This window comes from Equus asinus, chromosome 20, assembly GCF_041296235.1.
Source record: "Equus asinus isolate D_3611 breed Donkey chromosome 20, EquAss-T2T_v2, whole genome shotgun sequence".
Lineage (NCBI taxonomy): Eukaryota > Metazoa > Chordata > Mammalia > Perissodactyla > Equidae > Equus > Equus asinus.
In genome coordinates, this window is record NC_091809.1 from 46,337,795 (window position 1) to 46,355,526 (window position 17,732).

General features: G+C 47.5%; 1 protein-coding gene across 2 annotated transcripts in view; it reads right to left on the minus strand.

The window, feature by feature from the left end:
• Positions 1–5,260: 5,260 nt before the first annotated feature.
• The window catches only part of TMPRSS4 (transmembrane serine protease 4), a 34,012-nt gene continuing 21,540 nt past the window's right edge, over positions 5,261–17,732 (minus strand). Inside the window, exons 4-13 of one of the 2 annotated variants that reach the window (XM_014855578.3) lie at positions 17,464–17,616; positions 16,262–16,391; positions 13,520–13,621; positions 12,524–12,564; positions 10,190–10,349; positions 8,950–9,116; positions 8,021–8,119; positions 7,691–7,833; positions 6,258–6,407; positions 5,261–5,821 (exon numbers count right to left, since the gene is read on the minus strand). In XM_014855578.3, the coding sequence (XP_014711064.1) occupies positions 5,810–5,821; positions 6,258–6,407; positions 7,691–7,833; positions 8,021–8,119; positions 8,950–9,116; positions 10,190–10,349; positions 12,524–12,564; positions 13,520–13,621; positions 16,262–16,391; positions 17,464–17,616 (1,157 nt within the window). In that variant the 3' untranslated portion in view covers positions 5,261–5,809. The remainder of the gene's footprint in view (positions 5,822–6,257; positions 6,408–7,690; positions 7,834–8,020; positions 8,120–8,949; positions 9,117–10,189; positions 10,350–12,523; positions 12,565–13,519; positions 13,622–16,261; positions 16,392–17,463; positions 17,617–17,732) is intronic. The other variant, XM_014855579.3, reaches the window with a different exon arrangement.

The window sequence follows — 17,732 nt, forward strand, 5'->3', positions numbered from 1 at the left end:
GTTGAGACTTACCTTATGGACTAATATGTAGTCAATTTCTTACAAATGTGCATGAGAAGGATGCTTATTTTCTAAGTGTTGAGTACAAGTTTCGAATACGTCTATTAATCAAGCATGCTAATCATATTGCTTAATCTTCTATACTTTACTAATATTTTCCCTGCTTGAACTATCAGTAATTGAGAGAAGTGTGCTGAAATCTTCCTCTGCGATGGTGGGTTGATCAATTTCTCTTTGTAGTTCTATCAGTTTATGAGGCTATTTTATATGTGTTTATGTAAGTTTAAGAAAAGTATTTACTGAGAAAAATTTCACATATACAGAAAAGTAGAAAGAATAGTAGACATCCATCACCTAGATTTCACTTTTGTTGACAATTTGCCATATTTGCTTCACTATCTTTTTTCCTGAATTAAGTTAACAACTTCGTGCCATTTTACCCCAAATACTTCTGTATGCATCTGTAAAAATTAAGGATATTTTTCCAAGTATAATATCATAATGAGATTAACAATTCCTTATTATCATCCAATACCCAGATCATATTCATGTTCCCCCAATTACCCCTTTGCCCAAATGTCTTTTACTGCTAATTTGTTCAATTCAGGATCCAATCAAGGTCCACAGGGTTCATTTGGTTCTTATGTCTCTTTAGAGTGTTTCATAACATTGAGTCCTTAAAGAGATTTGGTCACTTGTGTGATAAATGTCCTACTTTCTGGATTTGTCTGTTAGCTTCCAAGTGGTGTTATTTAACTTGTTCTTCTAATTCTCATATTTCCTGTAAACTGGAAATCAGATGTAAAGGTTTAGGTTAAGATTTTTGGTGAGATGCCCTTAGGTGAAGCAACATGAGGTGTACTTCATACTCCGTCGGGAAGCACACGATATCTGGTCATTCCTCTCTTAGCGGGTAGGGTGATGACAGCCTGATTCCTTGATTTGAAAGTTAGGTTTTCCTCTTGAGATTAGCAGGGGCTCTGTGGGGATGATACTTGGGCATTATGCAAATATTCATTTCTCCATTAACCTTTCACTTAATGGTTTTAGCATCCATCGATGATTCTTGCCTGAGTCATATTTCACTAGAAGTTGCAAACAGTGATTTTATATCATTCATCTACATCCATTAGCTACATTTTTCCGTAAAGAAGAGCTTTCCCTCATCACCTTGAGCCATCCTGTTACCTGGAAGTAGATTTCTATGGCAAGGCAGAACAATGCTTAATATTTTTTCTCTTTAAATATCATTTCAGAGTAAGGATTTGGTGTGATAGCCAACTCCAGTGGTGACAAAGGGATTCTGTTTTTTCTTTTCTTTTTTCTTCTCTTTGTTTATAAGTTTTAATTTACTATATCTTCCTGGTGAATTGAACCTTTTATGATTATGTAGTAACTCTCTCTATCCTAAAGTCAGTTTTGTCTTTTTGCCCTAAGTCCCTATTTTAAAAAAATGTTATATAGCTTCCCTAGCTTAAATTTGGTCGAGTGCTTGCCTTCTATATCTTTTTTCATGTTTTTAGTTTTAATCATTCTGTAACCTAATGTTTTGGGTGTGTCCATTACAAGTAACGTGTAGCTTGATTTATAGTTTTGTCCAATTTGACTATCTCCGTGTATTAGTAGGGGAGTTTAATGTTTATTGTGACTGTTGATACTCTTGTTTTTAGCATCCTATGTTGTACATTCTATTTGTTCCATTTCTTATGCTTTCCCCCCTCTTAGCTCTCCTCCTCCTCCTTCTTTTGAGATTGCTTGACATTTTGTTGGTTTTATCTTAATCTATTTCTTGTTGTTGTTGCTTTGGAAGTTAAATGTTTTATTTCCATTCTTTTGGTGGTTACCCTTTTGACCGCTTAGAATCCAGTACATACACTTTCTGTAACATAACTTTATTTATTGATCTTGCTAGGTTTTAAGGAGGTGAGGTCTTTCTCTATTTGCTTAGTTCTCTTCGCTCAGTAGCCTGATGGCTGATATCAGGGTCTCCTTTGCTCCCCTTTCCCCGGATGTTTTAATGACAATGGTTCTGGCACAGGGCATGTGCTCATTGACACCTAGGGGCTTTCTCACAATGAGATGAAAATATGCTGATCTGAAGATGACTGCATCAACACTGAAGGATAGAATTGGGTTATGAAATGTTCATCATGCATAATTTTTTATGGTCACAGAGGATAAAGGATAACTTTAATCAATACTTAAACCCCGCTCTTGAACAATTAAAGAACTTTAGACTATTTTAACTCCAACTATCCCCTCCTGACTTACATGATATTGTTAGCCCGTATTTTAATCAGATTTTTTATCAACCCACAAAATAGATCTTATTGTTATTTTATGTTGACAGAATTTCTTTAGATTTATTTACATTTTTACCAATTGCTTCACTATTCCTTCTCACATCTTAGTTCTTCCTCATAGGGTCATTTCCCTTCTTCCTAAAGTACATTCTTTTTGTGTTTCTTTAGAGAAGATCTGTTGGTAGCAAACTCTCAGTTTCTGTTTTCCTAAAAGTGCCTTTATTCTTGAAAGATAGTTTTGTAGGGTTCACAATTCTTGATTGGCTGTTATTATCTTGATTGGCTGTTATTGAAGATATGATTCCACTGTCTTCTAGCTCCTTTACTGCTGTGGAGAAGTCTGCTGTTTGTATAATTGTGGTACCTTTGTGGTACCGTAGGCGGTCTGGATTTTCTCTCTAGCTGCTGTAAAGAGTTTCTTTTCATCTTTGGTGTTATGAAGCTTCACTGTAATGTGCCTAGGTGAGGATTTGCTTAACGTTTCCACCTTGGTTGTCTGGGTCTACACTATGGGGGCGCATGCTGTATCTGTGGATTCATGACTTTAATCAGTTCTGGATATTCTCAGCTGTTATCTCTTTGGATATTGTTTCTCTTTCATTCTTCCTATTCTCTCCCTCTGGGGCTCTACCTGGGTATGTTAGACCTTATCATCTAGCCTCCATTGCTCATAGCCTTGTTTTTATATTTTTAAATTTCCTTATCTCTTAGTAACTTACTAACTTCTTCAATCCATCTTCTAGTTCATTAATTCTCTCTTAAACTATGTCTTAAATACTATTTGCCCCAAACATTCCGTTTTTTATTTTAATAATTACAGGTTTTATTTCTAAGAGCTCTATATGGTTGTTCTTCAAATCTGCCTGTCATTTTTGCTTGATTATTAAAATATCCATCTTTTTTTAAACAGAAAACAAGTGTTGGTGAGGATGTGAAGAAATTGGAGCCCTTGTTCACTGTTGATGGGAATGTAAAATGATGCAGCCATTATAGAAAACAGCCAAAAATTAAAAATAAAATTACTGTATGACCTAACAATTCCACTTCTGGGTATCCACCCAAAAGAATTGAAAGCAGCATCTTGAACAGATATTTGTACACCCTTGTTCATAGTGGCATTATTCACAACGGCCAAAAGGTGGAAGCAACTGAAATGTCCATTGACAGATGAATGGATAAACAAAATGTGGTATAAACAATGGAATATTATGATACTTAAAAAGAAAGGAAATTCTGACACATGCTATGACACAAGTGAACCTTGAAGACACTATACTAGTGAAATAATCCAATCACAAAAAGGCAAATACTGTATGATTTCACTTATATAAGGTACCTAGAGTAGTCAAATTCATAGAGCCAGGAAGTGGAATGGTGGCTGCCAGAGGCTGGGGGCTGAGAGAAATGGGGGGTCATTGTTAATGGGTACAGAGTGCCATTTTGGCAGGGTGAAAACAATTCTGGAAATGAATGGTGGTGATGGTTGCACAAGAATGTGAATGTACTTAATACCAACTGTATACTTAAAAATGATGAAACTGGTAAATTTTATGTTATGTGTATTTTACCACAATTAAAAATAATTTAAAAATGTGGAAAAAATACTCATTTTTAATTTATTTAAAGATTTCATAAATCATTACCATATTGGTGGCCCTCTCGTGTGGTAGTTTACAGCATGAACTCTGGAGACAGAATGCTCATGTTCAACTTATCAATATGTGACCTCAGGCAAGGTATAAAGCTCAATGTGACTTAGTTTTTTTATCTGTAAGAGGGATAAGAACAGTACCTATCTCATAGGTTTGTGTGAGGATTAGATGAATCAGTACATGATGAAGCATTTAGAATTGTATCTGACACATAGAAATACTCTATTTATCTGCTAATTCTAACGTCTGAAGTCCTTGGCGTTTCATTTGCTATTTTGATGATTTCCATTCAAGGTAATTTTTTCTTTTTAAAAACGTGGCTGATCTTTGATTGTGAGCTCCCATTTGGAGGCTCTTTGTCAGGGAGTCCTGCGGCTCTGAATTCGGGGTGTTTTCCTCTTCCATTAGCTCTGCGTCCTGGGGGCACGTTTGCCCCTTCAGTCGTCTCTGCTTCCTGTGGGAGTCCCAGGTCCGGCTCTCTCCCTGCGGTGGGTCTGGGTTTAGTTCTGATCTCAGCCTTCAGGTAGGTCTTTGTCCCTAGGCCAACTCAAGATTTCAGTCAGCGCTTGCTCCCACATCTTCACCTTAGTTTCAGCTCATGATTCGAATGCTTTCATTTTATTTATTTGCCTTTGAGGGTTTCTATTATTTTCTAAGAACCTAGAAAGACATTAACAAGTGTATTTTATCTGGGATCTGCCTCCACTACAGGAAGAGGGTTCTCAGAATGCCTGGGCCTCCACACAGCGGCCAGGGAAGTCCACAGGGCTTAATTCTCTGACCATTTGGAATGCAGGAACTCATTCATGCTTATATCGCTAGAACCCAGCTTGAGGACCACCTCATACTTGGCAGGTGATAAATGGCTTTTTTTTTTTTTAAATAAATGACAGAAACTACACCCAAGGCTCTCTAGGTAGAATTCAGGACTTACAGGTGCAATATCTCTTTCCAGCTGCTTGGGGAGCCATGATTTAACGTCAGCCTTGAATGCCCGGATCATCTCCCCCCCAAGCCATAGGTTCTCTCGGCCCAGGCCTGATATCACAGGCAGGGAGGAAGGGGAGGAGGGCAATGGGAGACTGCCCTGTGTGGGAAGGAGACTTGCTCACCCGTGCTTCCCCAGTTTGCAGCTCGCTTTTGCCCCACTTAGCAGCTCTGGTCTCAATGTCTCCTTTTTCCTTTTCCTCCACTTTGAGAATCAATGGTATCCCCAGGATCTTTTCCTACCCAGGCCACAGAATAAAGAATAAAGTTCAGTAGCACTAGTTCAGTTCTTATCAAGCAGCCCAGTCAGGCTATGTCAAGACTTCACGCACCTGTTTAATGACAGTGGCCATAGAGGTAACAATAACAAAAGTAAGTAACAGTAATTGTGCCGACAGCAGGACAGTGCATTTTACATAACAACCAGTTTCTTGTTTGGGTAGGCTTGGGGATGGGTGGAGAAGGAGAGGGCTGCCTCAGACCCTTTCCTCCCTCCACTCCAGCCCTTTGTGGTCTGGGCTCTCACCAGAGAGTCTATTCCATTCAGTAGAGGGGGAGAGTTCCTTCTTGGCTTAGCAATGCCTTCTGAGACCTCTGCCCAGAGGCTAGTCAGTTCAGTGGGCTGGGTCTCTCTCCTTGGGATGCTGGGAGCACCAGGGGGTGGCTGAGCTGGGGCTGTTGACTTCTTCTTGGGTGCCTGTGGGCTGTGGGGTCTCTTATAGGAATGGAGGCCCTTTGCTGCGACAAGAAATGCTGAGCCTCTGGGCAGAGAGGTGTGCCCAAAGGGACTCTTGCTCAGTATCTGACTTCTGGGGGGTCCTCTAGGCAGTGAGGAAGCAGTTTCCCGCACTGCAGGGGGCAGCAGCATCATGGCTCAGCCTGGAATGAGAGACCAACAAAAAGAGAGTCAGATGATTTGAAATTGGACAAAGTGGTGATGTGTGCAAAATTCACCTTCCTTTTCTGAAGCTCTTTGCTCCTCTCTCTGCCCTCTCGGGACATCTCATAAGCCTTCTCACCCTCTTTCTTATCAGAGTCTGTTCTCTGGAAAGTATCTTGTAGTCTTATTCAGCCAGAGAACAGAGAATGGTAAAGCTGAGTGTTTCACTCCCTAAGGAGTTTGCATTTAAGGGGATTCTCTGATCTAAGGAATTTCACCTCTCCTGGTAGAATCCCAGGCACTCACTGGTAGGGAAAATTATTTGGGATGTAAAGGGTTGTCTCAGAGCCATTTAAATCAAACCCAGGGATGATTTGGTACCCTCAGGGGAGAGGAAGAGAGGGAGGCCACAACAGGCAGGGCAAACAGGCTCACCTTTCGGACGTTGTAGATCCAGTTGAGAAAGGCTGTGACCTTGGTGTATACTCCTGGGGTACCTGGGCCCCCACAGCCGTGGCCCCAGCTCACGATGCCCACCACTTGCCACTGGTCAGAGTGATACATCAGGGGCCCACCACTGTCACCCTGTGAGAGGCCAGAACAGGGGCTGCTGGAGAGGGCAGGCAGGGGCGGGGTGGAGGAGGGGCTCCCCTTCCTCCTCTCCCTGCATTGGCCCGTCCCTTCTCCTGTGCTCCCCCAGCACTCTCTGCTGGTCTGCCCTCACCCCCTCTGCTCATGCTGTTCCTACAGCCTGGAATGCCCTTTCCTTTGGGGGCAAAAGCGTTCTGTCCGCATTCAAGTAAGTTGCAGGCATGCTGTTAGACCTCTCTTGGAGATCCACAGCTCACATAGCAAATTAAGGGCTCTAAGGGGTTCTGTAGGAAGAAGCCTGGTGAACTCTTTTCAACCTAGTATTTCCCAAACTTATTTAACCACTTGTGGAGTGCCTACTTTGTGCAAGGCACTGTTCTAGACAACTGGGATTCAATCAATGAAAAGAACAAAGATCCCTGCCCTCAAGGAGCTTAGAATCAAATGGAGAAGAGAGGGAATGAGAGAGAGAGAGAGAGAGAGAGAGGATAAGCAAGCAAATAAGACAGACAAGAAAATGTCAGATAGTGACAAGGGCACTTATTTAGTGTCCTTCTTACCAGCTCCTGTAGCCACCGAGGCTTCTTCTCTCACAACTCACTAACCATAGCCCAACTGTCTGTCTATGCATCCCCACCGCCACCGCTGTGAGCTCCCTGAGGGAAGACACCGTCCCAAAGCCCAGCATTTATCTGGCATTCAAGAGACGACTAAGAGATTCCTCTTGAGTGAAAGAATTTAATGACTGAGAATGGGGGTGGGAGTAGAGTTAGGGGTTTTAAGGAGAATGGCTTGGAAGATCCTCTGGGGGTGGGAGGAAGTGAGAACGTATTTAGGGATTGGTCAGTAGGGACAGGGTGAGAGGACATTGCACCAGGACTCATCTAGCATTAGATGCGTTTTCTCTAGTATAGCTGAACAGCTTAAGGACAGTTACAGAGAAAACAGACCCGAGGTTCTTGCCCTCAAGGAATTCTTACTCCAATAGATGATGGGAAGCAGGGGCAGGTGGGGAGGGTAACATCATCTTTGTATGTGAAATATACATTTGAAATCTTTCTGCTTGTCTCCATCCATCCATCCATCCATCGATCCTTATATCTTTATCTGACTATAATCCTTCCTTCCCTCCTTCTCGCCCTTCCTCCCTTCATCACACATGGAATGCCTTCCAAATGCAAGACTTCATGTGGGACATTCAGTCTTTAGACTTTCATCTCTCTCTAGGACCCACATCCCTATGCATAGCATTCCCTCATGATCCTTGGAGGCCTCACCTGGCAGGTGTCCACACCGCCCTCCATGATGCCTGCACACAGCATCTCCTCGGTAACTTCCCCCTGGTACGCATCCTCGGCGTTGCATCGAGTGCTGTCAATCACCTGGACTGACGCCTGCAGCAGCGTGTCAGACATCTTCCCTGAGAGGTTGAAAACACACTCACATTCCCAGTCTTGCCTTCTACCCCCAGCCCAGGATAGTTCTCTGGGTTGCCAGGCACCTTGGTGCTTGGACCTCCAGGATGGGTTTTTCTGCAGGATGGTCCTCCTTCCCACCACCTCCGAGAACTGCTCCCTCAGCCCTGTAATCCTGAGCCCAGGACTTACCTCCATCCTGCTCTGTAAAGCCCCACCCGATGACCCACAGTGGGGTGGCTGGAGCGAGCTTCTCATCAGAGAAGGGCAGGCAGATGGGCCTGACTGTGCCTGCGAGGAGCAGAGATGAAGAGGAGACTCAAGGCTCAGGAGAGCCTGGTGGCTAAGCCTTCTGAAAGGGCTGACACCAGGATTTCTATAACACACATTCCATTGGATGTTAATAGAAGCAGCACGGGAAAAAGGGTTCTGTGCTCAAATAAGTTTAGAAAATGTGAGTTAAACACAATATATTAAATTTTTAAAATTATCTAAAGATTAAAAAATTCTCATATCTTTAATATACTAATGTGCTCCAAGAAGAGAGCTATAGAATAAAAATATTTCCCAAACTTATTTGAGAATAGGCCCCTCTTTTCTCCCCAGAGACCGGAGTCCCATGGAACCAACAGTTGGAAATGCTGACCTAAATACTACCCAATATAAGCACAAGTCATCTGACAGAGCTGTTCAAAGATTCTAGACGCTGCTGCCTCAACAGTCATGAGAACCTTGCTCCTGGAAGAGGGCAAACAGGCACAATGACCCCTTGGTGGGGATATTGTGCAGGCTGTTGGCATGAGTTGGGAGTGGAGGATGGACGAGATGATCTTTTAGATCCCTCACAACCCCAAGATTGGATGAACCTATGATTCTCACGTGCGGTGCTCCCCATGGGAAGAACAGATCTCAGAAGAATCTCTGGCAGGGGATGGGGTGGGGGATTAGCTGACAGCTAGAGGAGGCCTTATGGCTTCAGAGATTTTAGGCTGATATGTTTGCTGGAAACAGATGGGCAGCTGAGGTCTTGAGAGAAGAAGTAATGAGCCTAAGGCCACCTAGTGGCAGAGTGGGAGTATAACCTGACCTCAGGGGCTCTGTGCCCAGGTGCCACTTCTCACCTGAGAACGTGAGTGGGAACTGCAGCTTCACGAGGGCAATGTCATTCTCTTTGGGGTATGTGATGTTGAGCTCGGTGACGAAGATCTTGGCCACAGGCAGAGATGGGAAGTTGCCCAGTTTGTCTGAGCCGGCCCTCACTTTCCAGTTGGACACGTCGAGATGCTTCCTGGGGCAGAAACAGCAGGGCTCAGGCCTGAGCCAAGTTTGAGGAGGCTTTGCCAAAGGCTGGGCTCCCCAGGGCCCTGGGGATTGGGGTGCTGGATGTCCCTGCCTTAGGAGGTCATGATGGTGGGGGCAGATGTGGTGGAGAAGGGGCAGTCTGAGGAATCACCTACCACAGGCCAAATTCTAAAAGGGGATTTGATCCTTTTTCCGCAGTGAAACCTGCCCAAGGAAACTTCTAACTGGAGGGCTGGGAAAGGGGTAGTTCCTAAGGCCTGAGCTCTGGGGCCCTGGTGCTCCCCCCTCCAGTGCTTTTTATTGTCTGTGCTACTCATGTGGTCCTTGTATTGTGGTCAGTTATGCATCGTACTTGTCTTTCTTCCTCCCTATACCAGACACAACTTAGTGTGCAGGGGTGGTTTTCCAGGAAAGGATTTATAGCTTTTGTCAGATTCTCAAGAAAGATTAAGGATCAATGGCTTAGACTGTAAGTTCCTCTAAGGTAGTGATGGGGTCTAATGCATGTAGGCACAGAGCATGGTGCTTGGTACCTAGGAGGTACTCATTAGATGTTGAATGAATGAAGGAATGAAAGTGAAGAGGGCCTGAGAGTGGTCCTTCCCCAGAGGTATGGGCAGCCCTCTTTACACTGGCCTGTAAGGGAATCTCTACTTTTTCAAAATAAGTTTCTGGACATAATGAGGGAGTGGCAGTGACTCTAGACCTTGGAACCACTTCCTAGCAAACTGGCAAAGAGGGAGAGAGTTCCCGGGACTCCAGGTAGCTGAGAAGAGCTCTCGTGGCATGAGTGATATGGGAATAGAGTGAGGACCCTGAGTATCTGATGCCTTTCCACCTGGAAGAGGTCAAGCTTAGTGACCACCCCTCTCTGCTCAGACCCCTGATGCCTAACAGAGGATATCATGTCCAGGGTCTCATTGGGGTGGCCACACCACGGCACATGGTCTTTAGGGGGAGAGTGGAGGAGGGGGGGAGGCATCAGAACACAAGTTGGGAGACAGGGGACCCAGGCACTCCAGCCCCTCCATGGCTTTGACCCCTCAGTGTGGGTCTCACCTGAAGCAGTGGGCTGCCGTGAGGATCCAGTGGGGGTCCAGGATGCTCCCCCCACAGATGTGTTGTTTGTTGTACTGGATGCTGACCTGCCAAGGCCAAGAATCCACAGAGGCCGTCTCCCCGCCAACCACCCGAGGGGCCTTCAGGCTCTCCCCACAGGCTGGAGGGAGTAGGAAGGAGGGAGAAAGCAGGAGTCAGGCTTTTGGGGGAGGGGGCTGCCTCCCCTTAGAGCCCAAAGTCTATCCTGAGCAGGGCCCTTATGATCGGGACCCAGGGGGTGAGGAGGACCAGGCCAGTTTCAAATTATTCATAGGGAGCTATTGAGTGTCCCAGACCACAGGCTTTCCCCTAATCTTCCTCTCCTTTTTCCAGCTCTGGATGTGTTTAGGAGTTTATGTTGTGAACATGGGCATGTCCATTGTGCTGGGAATTCATGACCTTCAAACCAAACAATGATGCAGGATTACAAAAGTCCTGCCCAGGTGGAGTGTCCTCAGTCTTTCCTGCTGAGTAACAGTAAACGGACGCCCACAGGCTGCTTTGGGAGCGGGAAGTGGGAAGAGAGTTCCAGAAACTGGATCTTCCCATTCTGAACTCACCTTTCTCCAAATTGCTTCCCCCCTTCTGAGCGAGTCTCCCAGTTGGACACCCTGTTCCCTCTTTCACAACCCACTGTCCTGGCTTTCATATCCGACCCTCCAACTCTTACGAAAACCTTCAGTTCCGTCTCCTCGCCCTGTTCTCAGAGTCTCCAAGGCTTCTGGCCATCACTGCCACCATGGTGGTTCCAAGGGGGAAAGGCTACCACCCTTCCTGGGCCTAGGCTAGCCATCTAATTCCAAACACTGCTTCCTACACGTCAGCTCATTCACTCAAAGCCCCATAGCATCCCTCTTTGTCTGTAGGGTCTGTAGGAGTTGAAACTCCTCCTGCTGGCAGCCTTCTGCTGTCTTTATGTAAAATTTCTGTCTAGCCAAATCGATCTGCTTGTAGCTCCCTAAAAAGTCATTCTGTTTTTGCTCAGGGAAGCCCTTGTCCCTGAGATGCTGTCTCTTCTCCTGTTTATCTAAATCATTGATTCAGTCAGCAAATTTGAATTGAGTGTCTGCTGCGTTCAGGGATGCCAGGAAGAGAGTGGTGGACAACACAGGAAGATAGACTGGTCTCTCCCCTCCTGGAGCCTTCAGGTCCTTCTTCAGTGTTTGGCCTGGGTACCACCTCCAGGCCACCCAATCCCTGGGGATTTTCCTCTCTTGGAATTTCCATAGCCTGCCCTGGGTCTTGGCCAGCTTCATTGTTGTCATGGTTCAGTCTTGTCTTCCCAGTGAGACTGAAGCTTCCTCAAGGGAGGGTCTGTGACTTAAGCCTCTTTGTGACTTCAGTGCTATTCAGTGCAGCACAGCAGATGATGTGACCGTTCATTGACTGGCCACCATGTGTCAGCCCCACACACTAGATATTATGGGGGTCACATGATAATGACTAAAAGCCTTAACATCCACCAGGGAAGCATATATACTGCTAAACTGAAGGCAGTGATGGTGACCTTCTTCCTCTTGGGCCTTCCAACTTCTGACCACCCTTCCGGGCTCTGCTCCGTTCTCCTCACATGAGGCTGGTGGGATGAGCTGGGTCACAGTACTTGTTTGCTCTTCTGCCCTCCTCCCTTAGAGCTGGAGGGTCCCTGGGATGGACTAAAGGGTTTCTTGGGAAGATGAACCTCAGAGATGTCAGGTGAATTACTCAAGGTCACCCTAGACGCCAGTGGGACTGGTGCTCAGGTCTTCTGCCCTTGTGCAACTCTCTCTGCAACATGTCAGCTGTGACTATCACTCAATTTGGCCCTTCCCACATGTGGCCTTGCATCTCTCTCTTCGCTCAGTCATAAGCTCCTGAGGATAGTAGCCAATTCTTTTACTCGTCTGGTATTTCCTACTTTCAAGCAGCACCTGGCAGTGCTAGACACATTCTAATTGTTCAATGAATCTTTGCTAAACTGAATGTTGGATAACTGAGCTGGGTGTGACAAAGGAGGGTATGTGGGCCCTGATCAGGGGTGGCAGGGGGTGGAGACCCAGTCCCGCCCTTTCCAGTTTTCCTACTCTCTCTCCCAGGTCTCCACTCAGCTTGCAGGGCTGTGTGCTGATAGGAGGGAGTTCTTAAAGTCAACCACTTGAAGAAGCGTTGACCTATAAGCCCAAGGCCCAAAGAATAAGGTTGGGCCAAAGCAGAGCGAAACTTGGAGTCTGAGAGATTTAAGAATGTGGATGTAGGTCTTTCTCCCTGCTCATGGCTGGCCCAGGCCCCAAACCGTCCGAGATGGGGCATACTCACCAAGGCAGTGCAGGGAAACCAGGGCGCCTGACAGACACGGTCTGGAAGGGAGACAGAGGGGCCCTGTGGTTTCCGCTTCTCCCTTGGCCGGAAGGCAGGGACTCAGGACTCCTGGTACTATTGATTCAAGTTCCCTCCCAACACCCGGGAAATCTGGCAGCTGTGTAGTGGGGACCACGTAGAAACTGCATTACCACTCGGTTCAGTTTGATTCAGTTCGACTAGATTCAACACCCCTACTGATAAGCATCTACTATGTGCTGGACCCTGTCTGAGTCAGAGCCCAACCCGGCTCTTGGCAGCCTGAGATGGAAGAGGGCAGAGCCTGGAACAGTGTCTGTTGCGCTGCAGGCTTTCCAAACAGAACAGGATTTCCATGGAATTCCAGGCAAACGATCATTCTGTTCCCACTCCTGTCATCTCCAAGATTTACTGTTTGATGAATAAGCAGCCCTCAGCAGCATCCCTGAATGCCAAGAAGCCAGCATCCTCTCTGAGCCACTCTGCTGCCGGGTGACAGTTTCACTTAGATGTTCTTCTCTAACACAGGTGGTGAGGCCTAGGAACAGGCCATTGCCAAGGGCTATGTGCTCTCTTCCCTGGAGAGCTGGGAGTGTGGACAGCCTTACTCTGGCCTGGGTGAGTGGCGGGGAAGGACCAAGTGGCCTTTGGAATTTTGCCTATTGGGCTTAATAGGGTATATAAGGCTGTAGGAAAAAAATTTGGTTTTACTATTTGACTGATGAAAAGGTCACCAAAGCGTGGACAGCACATTTTGTCCATTGTATTAAAAAAAGAGTCAACACAGAAAACCTCTCGGAAATGAGATTCTTTAGCTCTTGGTATGTAATGCTCTGCCTGGCTAGGAGTTCTTCCTGTTGTCTGCCTTACTTTCCTCTTGCTGTAGATGTCTGTTCAGGGTGAGCCTGGCTGCAGCCCTGATGGCAGCCCCCACGTGTGAGCCTTTTGTGAGCCGGAGGGTGTCCTCTCACTTACCCACTTGAGTTTCGCACCTGGAGCTCCTGGCTGTTCCCAGTGATTTTAACAACGTCCAGCTCTTGGTCTGGGCCAATCTCCACAGCTCTGAAGGTGGGTTTGCTGCTCGTGTAGGGAAGAAGAGAGAGATGTGAGCTGGGGCAGGAGTTTAGAACAAGATGGTGGGAGTAGCCCCCTCTCCCAGGAGATGGGGTGGCACAGAACGTCCGGTGGGGCACCGCAGGGGAGTGGAGGCGCTCTTTGTCAGTGAGGGTGCTGCCTGCTTTGCCATATAATAAGCGGCACCCCAGGCCTCAGCTCTAGGCACAGTGCTGACATGGCCCTGCTTTCTTGGGCAGGGAAGCCTGGTCCAGAACCCAGAGCCCTGGAGAAATTTTAGGGATACTCTTTCCTAGCTCCCAGCTCTGTCCCTATTTCAAATGTCCCAGCAGCTCCTTCTGGGTCACCGCGAGAGGAACAAGGAGGCAAAGGAGCCCTGGTTAGCACCCCCTTCGCCTTGGAGGGAACTGGACTGTGGATATTTCGTTCTTCAAACAAGGCATCTGGTCTGAATTCGGTAGTGGGGGTACCTGTATGGTCCCCTTGGAGATAGGACAGGACCAGATGTGTCTTCCCATGCGTCCAGACAAACATGTCTCTCACTTGGACTGCCCTCCCTCTTTCTCTCCGCTAATCCATGTTTGTCTTCTTTCAGACCTTGGGTTTGTCTTCCCTCCTCCAGGAAGCCTTCCCTGGTTAATCTTATCTTTCTGATTGTTCCTTTACTGAATCTGCCTCTTTCCCTTCTCTGCCATCCTTCCGCAAGCAGTCATGTTAGCACGAGCTCTGCATGCAGGGCTCCGGTCAACCTGAGGCATTGCCTCACTGGCATGTTCTCACATTCCCAACCGAGAATCTGGCACTAGCTGGTGGACCCTTGCCCTGCACCTGGAGGACGGGAGTCTAGCAGTGCTGAGTTCTGTGTTAAGAGCCCTCAAGACGGACGTTCTTGTCCTGGTTCTGACACTATCTTGACGTGTAACCCTGGCAGATCACACTCCTTCTCTGGGTCTCTCTAAGCCTTGGTTTCCCCCTCTATAACATGATGGGGGCACAAGATGATCTCTAGAACTCCTCCTATCTTGAACCATGAACGGTTTTGTGGTCCTGGGACAAGAAGGGGCTCCTATTCGGGTGGAGGAAGGAAGCAGAGAAATCTGAGACCCAGAAGGAGGGACAGGGATGGAAATGGACAGTGCCAGGAAAGTTCACATCCGCTCAGTAATGACATCCTGATGAATAATTCTGACCAGCTTTGATTATGGAGAGCTCAAGAGCCAGATGGTTTGGTGCCTTAGTGAGCTCCGGAAGGACAGAAAGTCCAGGAGCCTTTTACCTTAAGAACCCCTGGAGACACCCTGGTTTCGTAATCAAGCCGCAGCCTGCTGTGCTGGGTATTGCTGAGGCTGCAGCTGGCTGGACTGCAGCGAGGAGGAGGGGCAGGCTGCAGCCAGGAGGCTGGGCTGGGGTGGTTGCTGGAGGAGGGAAGAATAGCAGGTGCGGGGCGTGGCTCCCGTCCCCCCCCCCCCCCCCCCCCCCCCCCCCCCCGCCCGCTGTCCTTGAAAATGAAGGCAGTGGGGCGTCCTCTCCTGAGGCCGCTGGGAGTTGCACCCCATGGAGAATAGAGAGCCACAGAATCCTAAGGGGGTCAAATGGGTCTGATGGAGCAGTAATGGCTGCTTGGAGCATTTAATGAAAAAGGGCCTTGAGGTTGCGTTAGGGATCCATGGGTGAGAGTTCTGCGATTGATTGATGATGTCTGCTTAGTATTTGTCAGTTCTGTCTAGTCGCTGGGTCCAGTTTCTCAGAATCTTGAAGACGTTTGGGAGGGAGAGGTTATTCCATTCTGCAACTGAATGCATGGGTTCTTCCATCCTCTACAGTTAGGCTTTCTGACTGACCAACTGTCTCCCCTCCTCCCCCTCCCGCCGCCCCCTCTCCGGTCTTTTATAGATGAATCCTTGGGAGAAGAGAGAATTACCCAAACTGGAAACAGAGATGCCACTGAATCTCTGATGCCCAGGAATTAGGGGGTCTTGGGCACCAATTCTACGCCTCTTTCTCCCAACTACTACCCACGAAAGTTACTCTCTCTGGATCTGTCTCTGAAGCGGAGATAATAAGAGCTACCTTTTTGGTTTTCGCTAAGATTGGATGAACATAAACACATAACACTAATTACCCTTATTATAATTACATACCTTTTCATCCGCTGAAGATTTGGAACTGCTTTTGAAATTTGCTGAGAGAGCTGAGATTGCTGATGGGACCTCAATGAAATGAAGTTCATTTAAACTAAATTTTAACCAACGGGACCTTGAATAAGTAAATAAGACTTGTGTTCTGGTACAAGGATGGCTTCTTGCAAAGCCGAGGAGTGAGGATTGAGGAGTAAAGGAAAAGAGAGGCTTGCCAAGGAGCTAGAACTCTGTGTGGGGCGTGGGTTGGGGGCGCACCTTCTCTCACTGGGTCTTCATAGTCATCCTATGAGGCTGGCAGTACTTTCCCCAATTAACTCTTGAGGAAAGTGAGCCTTAGGAGGTTTAACTTCGTGTTGCTTGTAAGTGAAAGCACTCGGATTCAAAAGTAGTTCTGTCTGACTCCAAAACCAATATTTTTAGGAAAGGAGGAAGAAGAGGGAAAGAGGAAGGAAGAAAGAGGAGAGAGGAGGTCGTAGGGCCTCCGGAGGCTTGGGCTGGGTACCTGTCATAGCCCATCTGCCCGCAGGCTGTCTGAGCCAGAGCTTCAGTGAAGTTGTCAAAACAGGCGGAGGCCCAGTTCCTTGTGGCCGGGTCCAGCACCTGCAGGGTGGATCGGTCCTTGGAGAGGCGGACTGGGGAGGGTGGAACTGGGGTCAGCTCAGGGCAGGGGCCCATCTGGCCCATGTCCCTCGGGATTTGTCATGAGACCAGCCCAAGCTCCTCCCACCCAGAACTGGGGAACAGTACAGAACACCAACCCCTGCAACCTCAAAGGAAGTTCCGCCATTTGGCTTTGCCTGATTGAGTCTCATTTTGACGGCAGCTAGGGTGACCAAGTGTCCTGGGGACAATCTCCATTTTGACCTGTTGCCCTGGCACAGTTATTAATAGCTCCCCCTTTTGCTCTTATAGTATCAGTTTTGATGATATATTATACAGCTCCCCTACCATGGTCCACACAGCTCGCCCAGCCTGGGGAAACTTCTCAACGAGGGACCTGGCTCCTTCTCCATATAAGGTCAGAGCTGGGACGTGGAGTGAGAAGTACTATTGGCAGTAGCATGGTAGGTGCCCATAGGCAGGGACTTTTTATTTAAAAAAAAAGCAAAAAGACAGGAAGTCACTCAGCCCCGCCCTTCAAAAGTCCCCATCACCCATGTCCTGGGCTATCTTTCCTCTTCAGAGCCCAGGTGCTAGATGGATCAAGCTGGGCTAGCCCAGTCCAAGAAAGAACATCTTAGAAACATCTCCTATCCCTTTGAAGGACCTAGCTCAGTCACGTTACATAGCATGTTACAGTAAACACTTATCTAGTGAACAGAGGTAGCAGTAGCTGGCTGATGGCCTTACAATTACTTTTCTAGTCCCATTGAAATCACAGATTTCATAGAAAGGAGGGAACGTCCCAAGGTCATCCAATCCAGCCCTCTGCCTCAGTTCCACCCAAGTCCTGTGGGAACAGGGCATGCTCATTTACAATTTCCTGTCCCCTCTGGTTCACATTTGTTCATCAAATGTTCACTAAGTGTTTGCTACATGTTAAGTCCTGGGGATCTAGTAGACGAGAGTGGTCCTGTTCTCAAGAATCTTACAACAGGGATGGAAACTGAGAAGTCAGTTTGCAGATGCTCGCAATGGACCAAGGGGACCTGAGCTGGTTTCCTGCCATGCCCGCTGCCCTGAGCCCTCAGCCTCTGCACTCACCTGTCGCTGGAGGCCCGTGGGGGAAGTTCTCGACGCAGTGCTGCTCATCCTCCCCAGAGGCACAGTCGGGTTGGCCGTCACACACCTGCCTCCTCGGGATGAAGTGGAGGGGCTGCCCACAGAGGAAGTAGGATCTGTCCAGGATCTCCTTGACTGGAAGGCAGGGGCAGGGAGGGCCGGCGGTCAAGCAGACAGCCCAGGGGCGGGAGAGGCTGTGTTTCCCTGAAAATACTCCTGGCTTGGAGACAGGCAGATGTGGGCTCCAGGCC